The sequence below is a fragment of the Pseudopipra pipra genome, chromosome Z (assembly GCF_036250125.1).
Source record: "Pseudopipra pipra isolate bDixPip1 chromosome Z, bDixPip1.hap1, whole genome shotgun sequence".
Lineage (NCBI taxonomy): Eukaryota > Metazoa > Chordata > Aves > Passeriformes > Pipridae > Pseudopipra > Pseudopipra pipra.
This window is the reverse complement of record NC_087581.1, coordinates 2930427-2944052: the sequence shown is the minus strand read 5'-3', so window position 1 is coordinate 2944052 and position 13626 is coordinate 2930427. Positions and strand designations below refer to the sequence as shown.

At 42.2% G+C, this 13626-nt stretch overlaps 1 protein-coding gene across 2 annotated transcripts in view; it reads right to left on the bottom strand.

Annotated features, from left to right (window-relative positions):
• Positions 1-13626, bottom strand: part of EPG5 (ectopic P-granules 5 autophagy tethering factor) — a 58037-nt gene that overhangs the window by 22948 nt on the left and 21463 nt on the right. The window contains exons 15-25 of one of the 2 annotated variants that reach the window (XM_064642591.1): positions 13467-13589; positions 11368-11627; positions 8945-9085; positions 7734-7878; positions 6713-6910; positions 5945-6055; positions 5040-5159; positions 3487-3653; positions 3164-3391; positions 1136-1259; positions 182-323 (exon numbers count right to left, since the gene is read on the bottom strand). In XM_064642591.1, the coding sequence (XP_064498661.1) occupies positions 182-323; positions 1136-1259; positions 3164-3391; positions 3487-3653; positions 5040-5159; positions 5945-6055; positions 6713-6910; positions 7734-7878; positions 8945-9085; positions 11368-11627; positions 13467-13589 (1759 nt within the window). The remainder of the gene's footprint in view (positions 1-181; positions 324-1135; positions 1260-3163; positions 3392-3486; positions 3654-5039; positions 5160-5944; positions 6056-6712; positions 6911-7733; positions 7879-8944; positions 9086-11367; positions 11628-13466; positions 13590-13626) is intronic. The other variant, XM_064642592.1, reaches the window with a different exon arrangement.

The window sequence follows — 13626 nt, the reverse complement described above, 5'->3', positions numbered from 1 at the left end:
TCACATGAGAATCTTAGTGGGGAAACCATGACAACTTCATGCAAAATACTGTACCCAGAGAAAAGAAACTGTACTGACATCCTCATTCACGGGCATCATTAAATTCCTAGAGAAACCAGGGCTTTGACACCCTCAAAGTCCTTTATGGTGCAGTTTCATTAATAATATTCTTATCTCTTACCTGATAAAGGGTTGGTGAAATCTGTCTGCCCTGCAGGAACACAGGTTGTATGTGATTCGAGCTGAACCTGCAGCCAAAGGTTTAGAGCTTCCTGAAACTCATGGTGTATGAGTTCCACATTGACAAACTCCATCCACAAATCCTGAACCACAAAAGAATTAAATTACCATTCCTATTTTGGTCAGTAGCATACACTGTGCATTCATCCTAGTAGTTGTGGAACTAAAATAAGTACATAAAAACAGACCCTGTAGTTTTAAGTCATAAGAAATTTATTATTAAGGGGGAAAACAGCCTAACCTGAAGAATTCTTACCACATATACAGAAGCTACTGAAAAGCATTCGTGACACTTAGAGAAGAAATCTGACACGGTATAATTTCTGACAAATAAGAGACAAAGGGTACAGATTATTAAAAATCTGTTCTTAAAAAGCAAACATGAAGACCACTATAGTCTAAAATATCACGGCATAATTAACTGCTGCATTTCCAGCAGTCACATACACTAGAGGAATAAAAACAAAGCAAGCATAAGGAAATGCCCTTCCAAAATCTCTCCTCTTACAGGTTTTTTAGTTATACTAATTCTTTAGGCTTGATGGACAGAATAATATACACTTCCCACTCACAAACTTATATTTGAACCTGACATTTTACAGACTACCAACATGAGCAGGTTTTGGCTTCCAGTCTTTTGTTATTTAAAATTCCAACTTGAACAATTCTCTAATATTATCTTAGAATGCAAATTACAGAGCAGTACAGAATAAGGACTGTGTTGTTATTAAGATATGTAAGGAATCTACTTCTGAGCCCTCCTTCAAATATAAAGGAAGGCAGTTTGCTGTATGTGTGTTCAAGACTAGTGACACCAAGTCTCTCACTGATTTCAAGGACTCATTTTAACAAGTGAACTTTGGATCCCAGATTTTCAGGGTTATTAGCACTTTACCTGTTGATTCTGCATGACTTTAGCAAGTCTATGTACATCATACTGCTTTGGTAAAGAGGGAATGTATGTGTCTCCTTTCTGGAAATTCTCTTCTTCCAACCACAAAACTAAAACATTACAAAGCCTGAGAAAAAAAGAGAAAAAAAGGGAAAAAATATATCAGTGTGAACTTCGATTGTTCTAGGGTTCAGAATTAAGGCAACAAATAATGCTACAAGGTGACACAGCTCAAAACTGGGTTTTCAGGTGCTTTTTGAGTAGTTTACTGTCAGTTCAAATACCATCAGTGACATGAAGCCACTTAGAAAAATACAAAGAGTAATAACAAAGAGTAACAGGACAAATTCTGAAAAGGAAAACATTTATGCCAATTAGCATAAGACCAAGGATTGGAATTGTCTGTTATGTCAGGGAATCTCACCACAACCCAATTCAAAAGACCACAGGAAAAAAGAGTACATGTGAGCAAGTTTGGCTTCTCACCCCATGACTCCTCTAGACTGCCTGCTCCAAAAAGCCACATCTGAGTTGAGTCACATTCTTTAAGTTTTTTTTCAGAGTGTCATTCATAGCTAGTTTACTCTCATTTCCTCCTCTGCTAATAGTGTACTTTTACATAAATACACCTATTTCTTCAGCTGGCATCATTCCACTGAGTGGTACCTTTTCTCTAATCATACCATCCAAGCCTTCCTGACAACGAAGCACTAAAATGCCATTAAATCTTCACACTGTGGTATTAAATATAGCAAACTCCTGTTTCCTACATCAGTGACATTAGTGAAAAATGGGAGTAGTCTAGTTCCAAGAAATTGGCCCTTATAAGCCCTACCAATAATTTCCCCCCTGTCTAGGAAACTAGACAGGTCGTTAAACTTCCTTAACCTAAGATTTACTTGGGTGTAGAGCAGTCTGTATTTATACTGGAGTGGGGAACTTCTCTGAAATGAAAGACTGAAAATATCAACCAAGTCACACCCAGTGAGCATCTCTGGACTATTTTTCACAAAGGCCCAAGTAGGATTTATGATCTCTCTTGTTTGTTGGTACAGTACCTACTGACTGCTGAGGGGAGCACCCACCAGGAGCTCAGATTCCATACACACCAAAGGGACTCTTTCCAAATAATCCTTTCATCTGGTTTCTGGGACTATTCAAATACTGCCATATTGCAAACACTTCTTATGGAGGACTTTTCAGACCAAAAGTCTCTGTGTTACAGAACCACTGACTTTGGAATAGCAAAGCCTCAGTTTTAGTGTGCATAAGGCATCTCTTAGAAGTTACCATCCCTTACAAAAGTGAGGGATCAGCAGGTGAGTGGCAGTGAGTGACTATACCCCTTTCCTTAGCCTACTCCAAGACAAAAAGAGAGCTTTGTGCCAAGGCTTTGGTTAAGCAGACTTATCATTTTTCAGGTGGCACAGAACACCCTTGGCACAGCTCACCTTTAGCTTGCTAACCAAGCAAACTGCACAAAGTGAATCATGTGCTCAAGTCCCCAGTATATTTCCTGATGAAATCATCATAATTAACATAAATTTAAGCCCTGGTCTGTGACAAACAGATGTACACACACCAAGTAGCACTCTACATTTACAGCTAGTGATGCACATGCAGGTAGCAGATATGCCTAAACAATAAATATTTTACCAGCACAGGGCTACTACTATTCATTAAAAAGCAAAGCTCCTCCCCTAAGGGGGGTGACAACTCTATTAACAATGTTTTATTTTTAGTAGTAAAATCAGCCCCCTCTCCAACAGAACACATTGTACCACCAGAGGAACTGATCTGACCACAACCTGGGGAGGTGGGTTAGCGGTGGCCTTGGCAGTGCTGAGTTAATGGCTGGACTTTATGATCTGAATTTTTCAACCTGAATGATTCTATGATTCTTTGTATATAACAAGTCCTGCAGCACATCCAAGGTCGCATCCCTTCACGTCTCACACAGCTACAACTGTGCTGTAATAGTTACTTGGGCATTTGCACAGAATAAGATGGAACTGGGCGGGTTTTTTTCACCTGACAAGCTCCTTATGCAGCTCAGGTGAAGTCAGGTACTCAGGTGAGCAGCTGGCCTTCTCTGGTGACCTGTCAGTGCCCTCAGCAGGGCTCTCCACCCTCAGTGCCTTGCTGGCAGCGTGGTGGAAGTCTGCCACCTCTATCAACCGCTGCTTCATCTCGTTCAGCAAGTTCACGTGAGCTGCACTCTGGAAAAAACGCCTCCCAATACAGCCATCTACAGGTAACCTGAAAAACAAACAAAAAAAAGCACAGCTAAGTCTTGTTGCAAGTGCCAAATCAGCATCTCTGCTTGCTGATCTACAGGAGCAGGTGAGACTCACCCGTACTGTGGTCCTGGTCGGTGAAGGTACAGGAGGAAGAATTTCTGCCAGATCAGTGGCATGAGAGGGTGATCTGCCGGGGTAGCAAGGGCCTGGTGAGCCCAGCGGTAGATCATGAGCCTCTGAAGGGAAGGGACGATGGGCAGCTTCAGCTGGGCCTGGGCTTTCTGCAGGAACAACACTTTCAGACAGGTGTTCTGCTGTAACAGGCTGTCACAGGTTAATTTAACAGAGTAACACAGCATGCACAGTTGGTAATTACAGAGGAGAAAACTTTGGGAACAGTCACACATCTGTTCCAGGTCTTGAAGGATGAGCTGCCCAGCTCACAGTTATGCTGGAGAGCACAGCTACACCTCCAATGCTGAAAAAAAAATAGCATGATGGCTCTGATGCAAGGCCAACATATGGGCCATTGGTGTTAATTACAGCTAATTACTGTTCTTCCTCACAGAGGTAGATGCTCCTGGTTTAGACTTCCAGCATGCTACTTTTATCTTTTTCCAGCCTACATTCCATACAGCTCTAGTGAAAATTCGAAATGTAAAGTAAAACTGACGTGAAGAAAGAATACAGAAGGAAAAGCAGAACGAAGACAAAGCAACACACCATATTAGCAACAGCACAGACCCACTAAATCATTGAACAGTCCCACATCAAGCCCTCCTGGACTGTGCCTGATGCAGGGCAATGCAAGGCTTTTCCCCAGTTCCCAAACCTCAGAGTAGACGCTGGCACTACCTCATCACCTACACCAGACCTCAGGAACCCTCAGCATCTTTTTTACACACACTACCCACATACTACTTGGCTAAATCAAGACATGCAAGCCAAAGGACTAATGTTTTCCAGACTACGCTTCAAGGATGTGAGACATGTACCAGCCTGGACAGAGCCCAGGCAAATCTAGTTTCATGGGGCTTCATTAAAACACACTGAAACAGCTGAGATGAAAGATGGGCCAAAAGTCACACTTTTGAGACTGGACAGCTTTGCTTTCCACTTGCTTTGCTCCAGAATTTCTAACTGAATTAGGTCAAAGAACCTGGAAAAAGCTTGCAACATGGCCTAAAATACACCTGATTAAGTTCCTTGTTAAGGGAGAGACCTAAACAGTTCTGAAAGCCTTGGAAAATAATTCAGAAAACAGAGAAAAGTAGAGGCAAAATTCAGATCATCTGAGAAATCATCTGTTTGAAATATAGACTCATTTTCCCACCTGAAAAATAAGCACTCCCCACCCCAGTGGTATAAAGTAAATCCACTAAAAGTCATGAGGCATTCAGATGACCCAGAAAATCATGCAAGAGCACAAATTAGTAACTGAAGTCTGAAGTTTTCTGTATTATTTGCATGGTAGCTTTTAAATGTAAAACAACTCAAATATACTCAAAATGTAGAAGAAAACTTCCCTGGGGTATATTTTCACCTGTAAAGCCAGATAAAGCATTATTTATTCTTTTATCCTGGTAAGAAAAAGTACGTAAGATAAAACTAAATGATACAAGGGAACACTTCTCTCTCTAATAAAAAGGGATGGACAGTGGTCTCACCTTCAAAGCTTGATCAGGAGTTAAAGCATTAATAACCAGCTCCCCCTCCACAACTCTGCGAAGCTGTGAATCTTCTTCAAATATTGACTCCATATTTAACACCATCCACGAAAACCAGACCTGGACAACACAGAAATAACAGAAACATTGATAAGAAAACAGTAGGGACAGGATCAGGAAGCTTGCTGCTTTCTTAAGAGGAACATGTCTTTGACAGATTCCCACTACAAAGCTGGAAAAGGCAGTATCACATCTCAAGAAGAAAACCAGTTTCCTCTTTATCCTCACATTCAAACTTCCCCTTTTTATTTTGTACTATCTTGGGACAGAAAGGGAAAAACAGGGACAACAGAATTATCCAGAGAGTTCTGGAGGAAACAAACTTCTCAAACTCAGTAAAATAAGATCTCCTTTCTCCCACCTGCACTACACATCTCCATTTGTGGTACTGCAGGGTTTTTCTTCTTTTTGCTTGAACAAGGAACTCAGGCAGAGAGAAGGCAACTAAAATTCAAAATATTTATCAGATAAAGACTGATCTAATAGAAAAGTCAGGCTTCACATATTTTCTCTTATTAAATAGATTGAGTGTAATTGAAGATTAGAAAGAAAACCTAACTACTAAATCCTATTATACGAATTCTTGGACACAGATTAGACAAACTCTCTCCATGGAAAATGTCCATGTTCCCTTTAGTGTAATAAACCCACAGAATTCTCCTAGGCTAAATTAGGACTTTATCACAAGAAAATGAAAAAAAGAAAATAAAAATCACTCTGGGATAGGAAAAAAAAAGGGAACAAGAAAAAAATCTGCAAAACCACGCAAAAGCAGGGAAAAAAGAGCCCTCAAGACACCTCTACACCGCTTATCCCAGGGCTGTTCACACAACACCATCACTTACCTGAGAGGGATTGGCATTGCCCTCCACAAAAGATGGTGTCACATTGCCAGCCACGATCCAGCTAACAAGGGAAGACAGCAGACCTTTGTCACAGTGATAGCCCAAAGCATTCTGCACAGAAACAGAAAACATTTGGGTTTTTTTTTGTAAGAAGCAGTGATTTAGAAGATTTAGGTATTTCTATTTAGAAGATTTAGGTATGTCACTCTACTTTCATACAAGTTCCTTTCTGACTCATATTGCTACCTTCCCATCTTAGCTCAGCCAGGCACCACTGATATGCCTGCTTGTACTTCATTTCTTTTTTCAGTGAAAATATTCTGTTTCACTGAACTCTGTTTTTTTCTGGAGAGGAAGTCCCATTTTTGTTCTAAACATGCTACTGAACATCTGGAATGCAAAGAACACAAACTGTGATAGAACTCATACGAATGAAAACTGTGCTACAAATCGGTTTTAATAATTACTATCAAAATATCAGACACTTCACTGATTTTGACCCACTCAGAAGAAAATCAGATAACCTCATTATCACTTATGCCAGAGTGTCCAGAGAAGCTGTGGCTGCCCCATCCCTGGAAGTGTCCAAGGCCAGGTTGGACAGGGCTTGGAGTAACCTGGTCTAGTGGAAGGTGTCCCTGCCCAAGGCAGGATTCTATGACTGTTTCTGTAGCACTTCAGGAAAACACATTCACATCAAAATCAGAGTGAGCAACAAACAAACTGACCATTTACTCAACAGCCACACAGTACACCACAACTATTTACCTTGTGCTGTTGGTAAAGCAGCTTTTGTACACAGTCCTCTTGACTGTACTGAAAAGCAGCTTTACATAAGTCATCCAGCAAGCAGAGTGTTGCCCTGTCCCGGTGCCACAGCTGCTGGCTGGTGAGGACCTGGACCCAGAACTCCAGTACTGCAGCTGGCCCCACTCCATTTGGCTGGTCACTTACAAAAATGTGAGTCTGCCAAATAAAAGTGTAAAATCAGTCAACAGAGTGCAGCATAAAGGTTAAGCATCTATTGAAGAACTGTTTAACTTGCATAAGGCTGTGGGGCCTATCCTTCAAGTACATGCTCTCTATACCTAAGCAAGGACAGCTTTGTTAACTCCAGCCTCCAAACTCCTGCAAATTCTACAGCCTGGAGAGCAGAGCATCTTGTGCAAGCAGCAAAAACAGGCATAAAAGCCTTAAGCAGGACCCCTGTGACCTGGAGGCATAAACAGCATCCATTTCTTAAGTGTCACCTGCTGTTCCTGTAAAAGGACTTCCCAGAGTAGGTCTGTTTCCCTTACCCTCCTCTAATGTTAGATGACCTTGCTCCTTGACCTCTCTGCACTTAAAAAAATACTACTGTTCCCTCACACAGCAACATTTTTTTCATTCCACAGCCCCAAATGAATGGCCAAAAGCAAAGCTTTCAAACATTAATACATTTGCTGCATTCCTCGAATAACACAAATAAGAGAGTAGTGCTGCATATCACATTTCCTTTTTTTAAGCAGGTATGACCTGCTATTGGAAAATTACTTTTCCAAGAAGTCTGGAGGGGAAACGTTGTTGTTATGTCCAGTATCAGATGCACTGCCAGATTTAGGCAAGTTTAAGCAGAAGCATTTCAGGAAACCAAACCCAACTATTTAATGCTTGATGCAGGGCACTCCCTGGCTGCACAACTGCCAAATTCAGTATCCTTTCCAACCTTAAACACCAGCTTGGTCAAAACAGCCTGGTTTTAAATACTGTCCCCCCCTCCCTTCTTGTTTTTGTTAAATAATCTTCTTACCTGTATCATACTACTGAGCAGCTTAACGTTTTCTCCATAGTTCACACCTGTCAAGTGCTGTGTCACTTTATGGGTAACCTGCTGGGTAACTCCTTGAGGGACTCCACTGTCCAGATGAAGGAACAGTTGGATGTAAGATAAAAACCTAGGGATGTCAACAAACGAAATTAACTCTAAAATATCTTCTACTACGTAACAAATAGAACAGCTGTGTCTAGGGAATTTAAAACCAGCTCAACAGCACTGCTGACAGACAGTCAGCTTTTTTACACACACTACCCACATACTACTTGGCTAAATCAAGACATGCAAGCCAAAGGACTAATGTTTTCCAGACTACGCTTCAAGGATGTGAGACATGTACCAGCCTGGACAGAGCCCAGGCAAATCTAGTTTCATGGGGCTTCATTAAAACACACTGAAACAGCTGAGATGAAAGATGGGCCAAAAGTCACACTTTTGAGACTGGACAGCTTTGCTTTCCACTTGCTCCAGTAGGAGACCTGGGACAGAGCAGCAGGAGCAGAAATGAGAGGGAGCACAGCTGAAACAACACAGCACACGAGGCTCCAGGCGGGGACTTGGGGCAGCTTTGAGTCACAGGGCTTTGAGTCACACCCACAATGCAGATTTATTTGCTCCACTTTAGCCATATAATAGGCACAGTATGAACATTTCATGGCAGACTGTAATTCAAGGCAGCTGATCAGGACTAAATGCAGTCCTTGATCTACATCAGCACCGAAATCTAGCACAGGAGTTGTCTGGGAGACTGTCAAGTGGTCCAGGACAAAGGCACCTCAGTGACCACATTACAAACTGACCAGGACAGACATCTGAAGTCCAGCACTGGACATACTGTGTCCCTACTGATACTGCCAGCTGGTCTTTCTCACTCATCTAACACCACAGCTACTTGAAATACAGCTGCCTGAAGAACACTTCTGTGGCACAGCAGCAGCAACAGCTGTACACGTGGTGTCAGCAGGACACACTTCTACAACTATTTCCTCAACCACAGTCAATGCCAAAAAGTTAGTCAGCAAGAAACCAGATGTACTTCCACCATCATGTTCTCACTGGATGCAAAACTCAGCACGAAGCCACATACATTTAACAGTTAAGATTAACTTTCATTGCAATTACCATAAATTAAGCAAATAAATATATAAAATAAATAAATAAGTGTATCATGAACATAGAATGCTTACTGTTCATTCTTCAGGAGGTAATACTGGCAAGAGTAAAACAATGGTAAAATTTTATCCAGCACATGCACCACTGTTCTCAGATGTCTAGACTGGACGAGTACACCCAAAAGAGGGATCCCTTCAGCACAGAACTTCTCAATGCTATAAAAAAAGAAAAGTATATAATTAAGAAAAACACATTGACTATCAGTAGAAAGAAAGATTAGGTGTTGATTTAGTCTCTATAATCTGAGATGTAAATACATTCATAACTTTACACTTCATCTTTGAAAACCTAAACAGTTAAATCCAGAGCTTTTTATTCAGCTACAGGAGCCATTCAACTGCTGACAGACTAGGTAAGTATTTCCTGCCCTTCTGTGGATGTGTCCCATCTTCTGAAAATCCCTGGAGATGCAGGTCTTCCTCCACATCTCAGTTTAAAGCTCAGTGGTGTTCCCTGACCCAACCAACTCGCCTCCCTGTTCGGGCAAAAGAAGAACCCACAAAGGGAGTTTCACATGTTCTGGCTTTGACATCTCCTCAGTTCGGAGGATGGTCTGCACATCTTTCTTCACTACTTGTAGATGGACCTCAGAGGGTTTCCTTACAGCAGGTACTCAGATGGTCACGGCCAGATGAGATGAATTCTACTCTTAAGTGTCCAGAAAACTCAATAGCTGCAACTTGTCCGGCACATTGCGTTAGTTTTGCTGACTGAGAAAAGGTGCACATTGGAAAAAGATGGAAAACATGAATCCTGTGTCTACTCTTGAGGTCATGAAAATGAAATAGTGTATTAAGTCACAAACACACAGTACAGCACTTTGTTTCTTCTGCTCACAAACATAACTGGCTTTGAGGTTTTGCATGCGATTAATACTTGTGTTAATGTTTATACAGGAGAAGGATACCAAATGGTTTTTTGCAAGGCCAAACCGAGAAGGTACAGGGGGACAAACTAAAGAGGTTCTTTGGTTTTTTATTTCACGCTCCAGGTCATGGAAAAATTGCCAGCCTCAACCAGAATACCTCCATATCAGTCTCAAATTAATCCAGTGCTTTGAAGTATCTATAATGGCATAATCTTATCATCAAGCTGTGACTTGGAGAAGGAGAAGATAACTCAGACAATTTCTCTTCAAAGAGTAACACAATATTATACACAGAAAAAAAGTTAGTGAAAATTCTGAATAACAGATAATTAGAGATCACAAATTCAGAGAAAACAGATCTGGTAAGGACTGATTAAATTTTGTGTGTCTCTGTACCTTAATCAACCAGTATATTTGATTATGCCCAAAAGCCTTACCTACAAAGAAGCTGACAGCACTAGTTAAGACTGTGTTGAAACACAGTCACAGTTATGAGGTTCAGTTTCAAGGCTATAAGGCTCTTTATTTATCATTCCCAACATGAATGAGTCTTTTGTCCTCGCTGTTTTCTGAATGCTGTCCTGCAACTCTGCTAAACAAAATTACCGGTAGAATAGCCCTTTCAGTAAGTGTGGTTAAAAGTTACTCCTGTCCAGAGAAATCTTGTTAACCCCCCAGTTTCAAATGGGGGTTAACAGTACTGTTTCAAATGACTATTTTCACCTTAACATGCAGAAGGCAAAAAATACTATTAGCAAAATAAAGGAACTATCGTGTTCTTTGAAAGAAGAATTCAGGAAGAATTTCTTCACAGAAGGGGTTGTCAGGCATTGGAACAGGCTGATCAGGGAGGTGGTGGAGTCACCATCCCCAGAGGTGTTCAAGAAACAACCGGATGTGACACTCAGTGCCATGGTCTAGGTGACATAGTGGTGTTAGGTCAACGGCTGGACTCGATGATCTCAGGCATCTTTTCCAACCTAAATGATTCTGTGATTCTGTCCAACTACAGTCACAGAATCACAGAATAATTAAGGTTGGAAGGGACCTCTGGAAATCCTCTAGTCCAATCCCCCTGCCAAGGCAGGGTCACTTGGAGCATCACACAGGAAGGCATCCAGGTGGGTTTGGGATGTCTCCAGAGAGGGAGACTCCACAACCTCCCTGGGCAGCTGTTCCAGACCTCTGCTACCCTAAATATAAAGAAGTTATTCCTTGTGTTGAGGTGAAACTTCTTGTGTTGTACTTTATGGCAATTGCACCTCATCCTATTGCTGGGTAGAGTCTGGCATCATCCTCTGACACCTGCCTTTGAGATGTTTACATGCATTAATGAGATCCCCTCTCAGTTTTCTTTAGGCTAAACAAGCCCAACTCCCACAGTGTCTCCTCAGAAGAGAGACTCTGTCCCCAACAGACTCCTCAATGCCTTGCATCACAAGTCCTTTTTTATTCAAACAGGCATGAAGAACTTTAACAACCCTCATCTCGCCACCAGGGAGGTTGCTCAGTCGCTGGGGCCAGTCACTGGGGCCACCCATCCAAGGCAAACACACAAGAAGCACTTACCTGTGCCCCAGGGTGGTCATGGCCAGTGCCAGGTAGCAGCCTATGGGGATGTTTGCTTTCACAGCCTTGAGCAGGGGGTGCAGCGCGACCGACTCAGCCGCGTCGAGTGCGCTGTCGCACACGGGCACGGGCGGCCCGCCCTGCTGCACCCCGCGGTCGTTCCTGTGCAGCTTCAGCCTCAGAATCAAACTCCAAGCCCACTGGTTGAAGGAAGTCTCCGGTGTTTCTCCGTAACGAACAATGCTGGCTAAGTAGGAGACCTGGGACAGAGCAGCAGGAGCAGAAATGAGAGGGAGCACAGCTGAAACAACACAGCACACGAGGCTCCAGGCGGGGACTTGGGGCAGCTCGGATGGGCCTGCTCTTCTATCACAACACTGTGACACAGCAACTGGCACTAGATGATCTCTGGGGTCCCTTCCAACCCAAACCCTCTATGATTGTATGATCAGACCAGCAGTAGTTATTCTTTAGACACACCATGTAGTTTATCTAAACACTCTGTTCCTATTGCCTTGATTTCCACCTCCTCTCCCTACCCCTCCCATCCTTTTTAGTAAAGGCTGTCAACTTAACACTGTTTGCCTAGATTTTTCCAAGCTGGATGTGGATCTTGGATTGAATTTTGATTTTACTTCTGAAAAAAGAAAGCCACACAACAACCTTCCACAATGTCTACAACGTTTAGGACAGCTAGTGTAAAAAAAGTAGCATATGTCAAAAAAAAAAAAAAAACCAAAAAAAACCAACTAAAACCTAGCAGCCTTTCCTTAGAAAGCAGTCTGTAACGTGGACAGGCAGAGTCTGTGCCACGTACATGTGTCCGTGGTCATGAAGATCCTGTCTAGATCAGAAAGTATTATAAATCTTGGGGAAAACAAAATATTGTACGTGATCTGACAGAGTAATGTAAATTGCAGAGCTGGGAGGCAATGCAGGCATTTCACCCTCTCAGAACGGGGGTACAAAAACCTAAGCACTATTTTCTCTCTAATTCCAGTTACGAGCTCAGGCAAGTCAGGACAGATTCCACAATACCAGTGGCAGCCAAGGCTGAAATAGGCTTAAAATAGAGAACTCCTCTGGCTGGCACAAAACAACAAACCATGGCCAAGTAGTGCAGAGGGGCAAGTCAGAAAAGAGCAGAGACAACAAGGAACATGAAGAGTGTGAGAAGAAAACACGGGGGGGGGGAAAAGCACGTGGGAGGAGGAAACATTGTACAAGAAATACTGAGAAGACAAAGTACAGCACAATGCTAAAAGCTCTGAATAAATAAATGGAAGCATCTTGGATTGAACAATGAAAATAGGGATTTTTTTTAATCCTGATCTTTCTATCCTTCCATTCCCCTTCTGTAACTTGGAGCTATCCCTTCCTCAGTGACCGATGTGCTGTAAAATCAACGTACCAAACATTTGTGGGGTGTTCAGGTCACACAGCACTGACTGAAAAGCTTCTAAAGGGATTAACATCTGAGTCTTCAAATAAGGTAATACTAAGAGCTGGAATCACAGGGAGGATGTCTCTTCTGCTCCAGTTTGTGACTATTCAACTACAGATCTACATGGGAGTCAAAATTAAAATGACTATTTCACGAAACATGGAGAGAGAATATTTACAAGGGCCTGGAGTGACAGGACAAGCAGGAATGGCTTCCTACTGACACAGGGTAGGGTTAGATGGGACATTGGGAAGAAATTCTTCCCTGTGAGGGTGGTGAAGCCCTGGTACAGGTTGCTTAGAGAAGCTGTGGCTGCCCCATCCCTGGGAGTGTCCAAGGCCAGGTTGGACAGGGCTTAGAGCAGCCTGGTCTAGTCCTTGCCCATGGTACAGATGATCTTTAAGGTCCTTTCCAACCCAAACCATTCTATGATTTTATGATTCTCATACAGATGTTCCACATAAACCTAACAGCTGTTTTCAGATAGCTCTGTGGGTACAGACAACACTGAATGTTGGTATGTTATGGTATTCTAGCAGGATCGAGATAGAACATCTTTAAAAAAATAAAAGAAAGAAAACAAGGTCTTGACTTGCAGTTTTTCCTGATTATCACCATCCATAAGGTATTCCCTGTAATTCTGAAGAACAGATACCTGCTTTATGCTTTCAGAAAGCAGCCCAGCATAGGGTTTCTGGGAGAGATATTTCTGATACGCTTCCAGGACCATCAATGCAACTTCAGAATGAACAGCTGGATCCAGATGAAGAGCAGTCTGCTAAATACAGAATCAGAACACAAAACTTTATGTCATT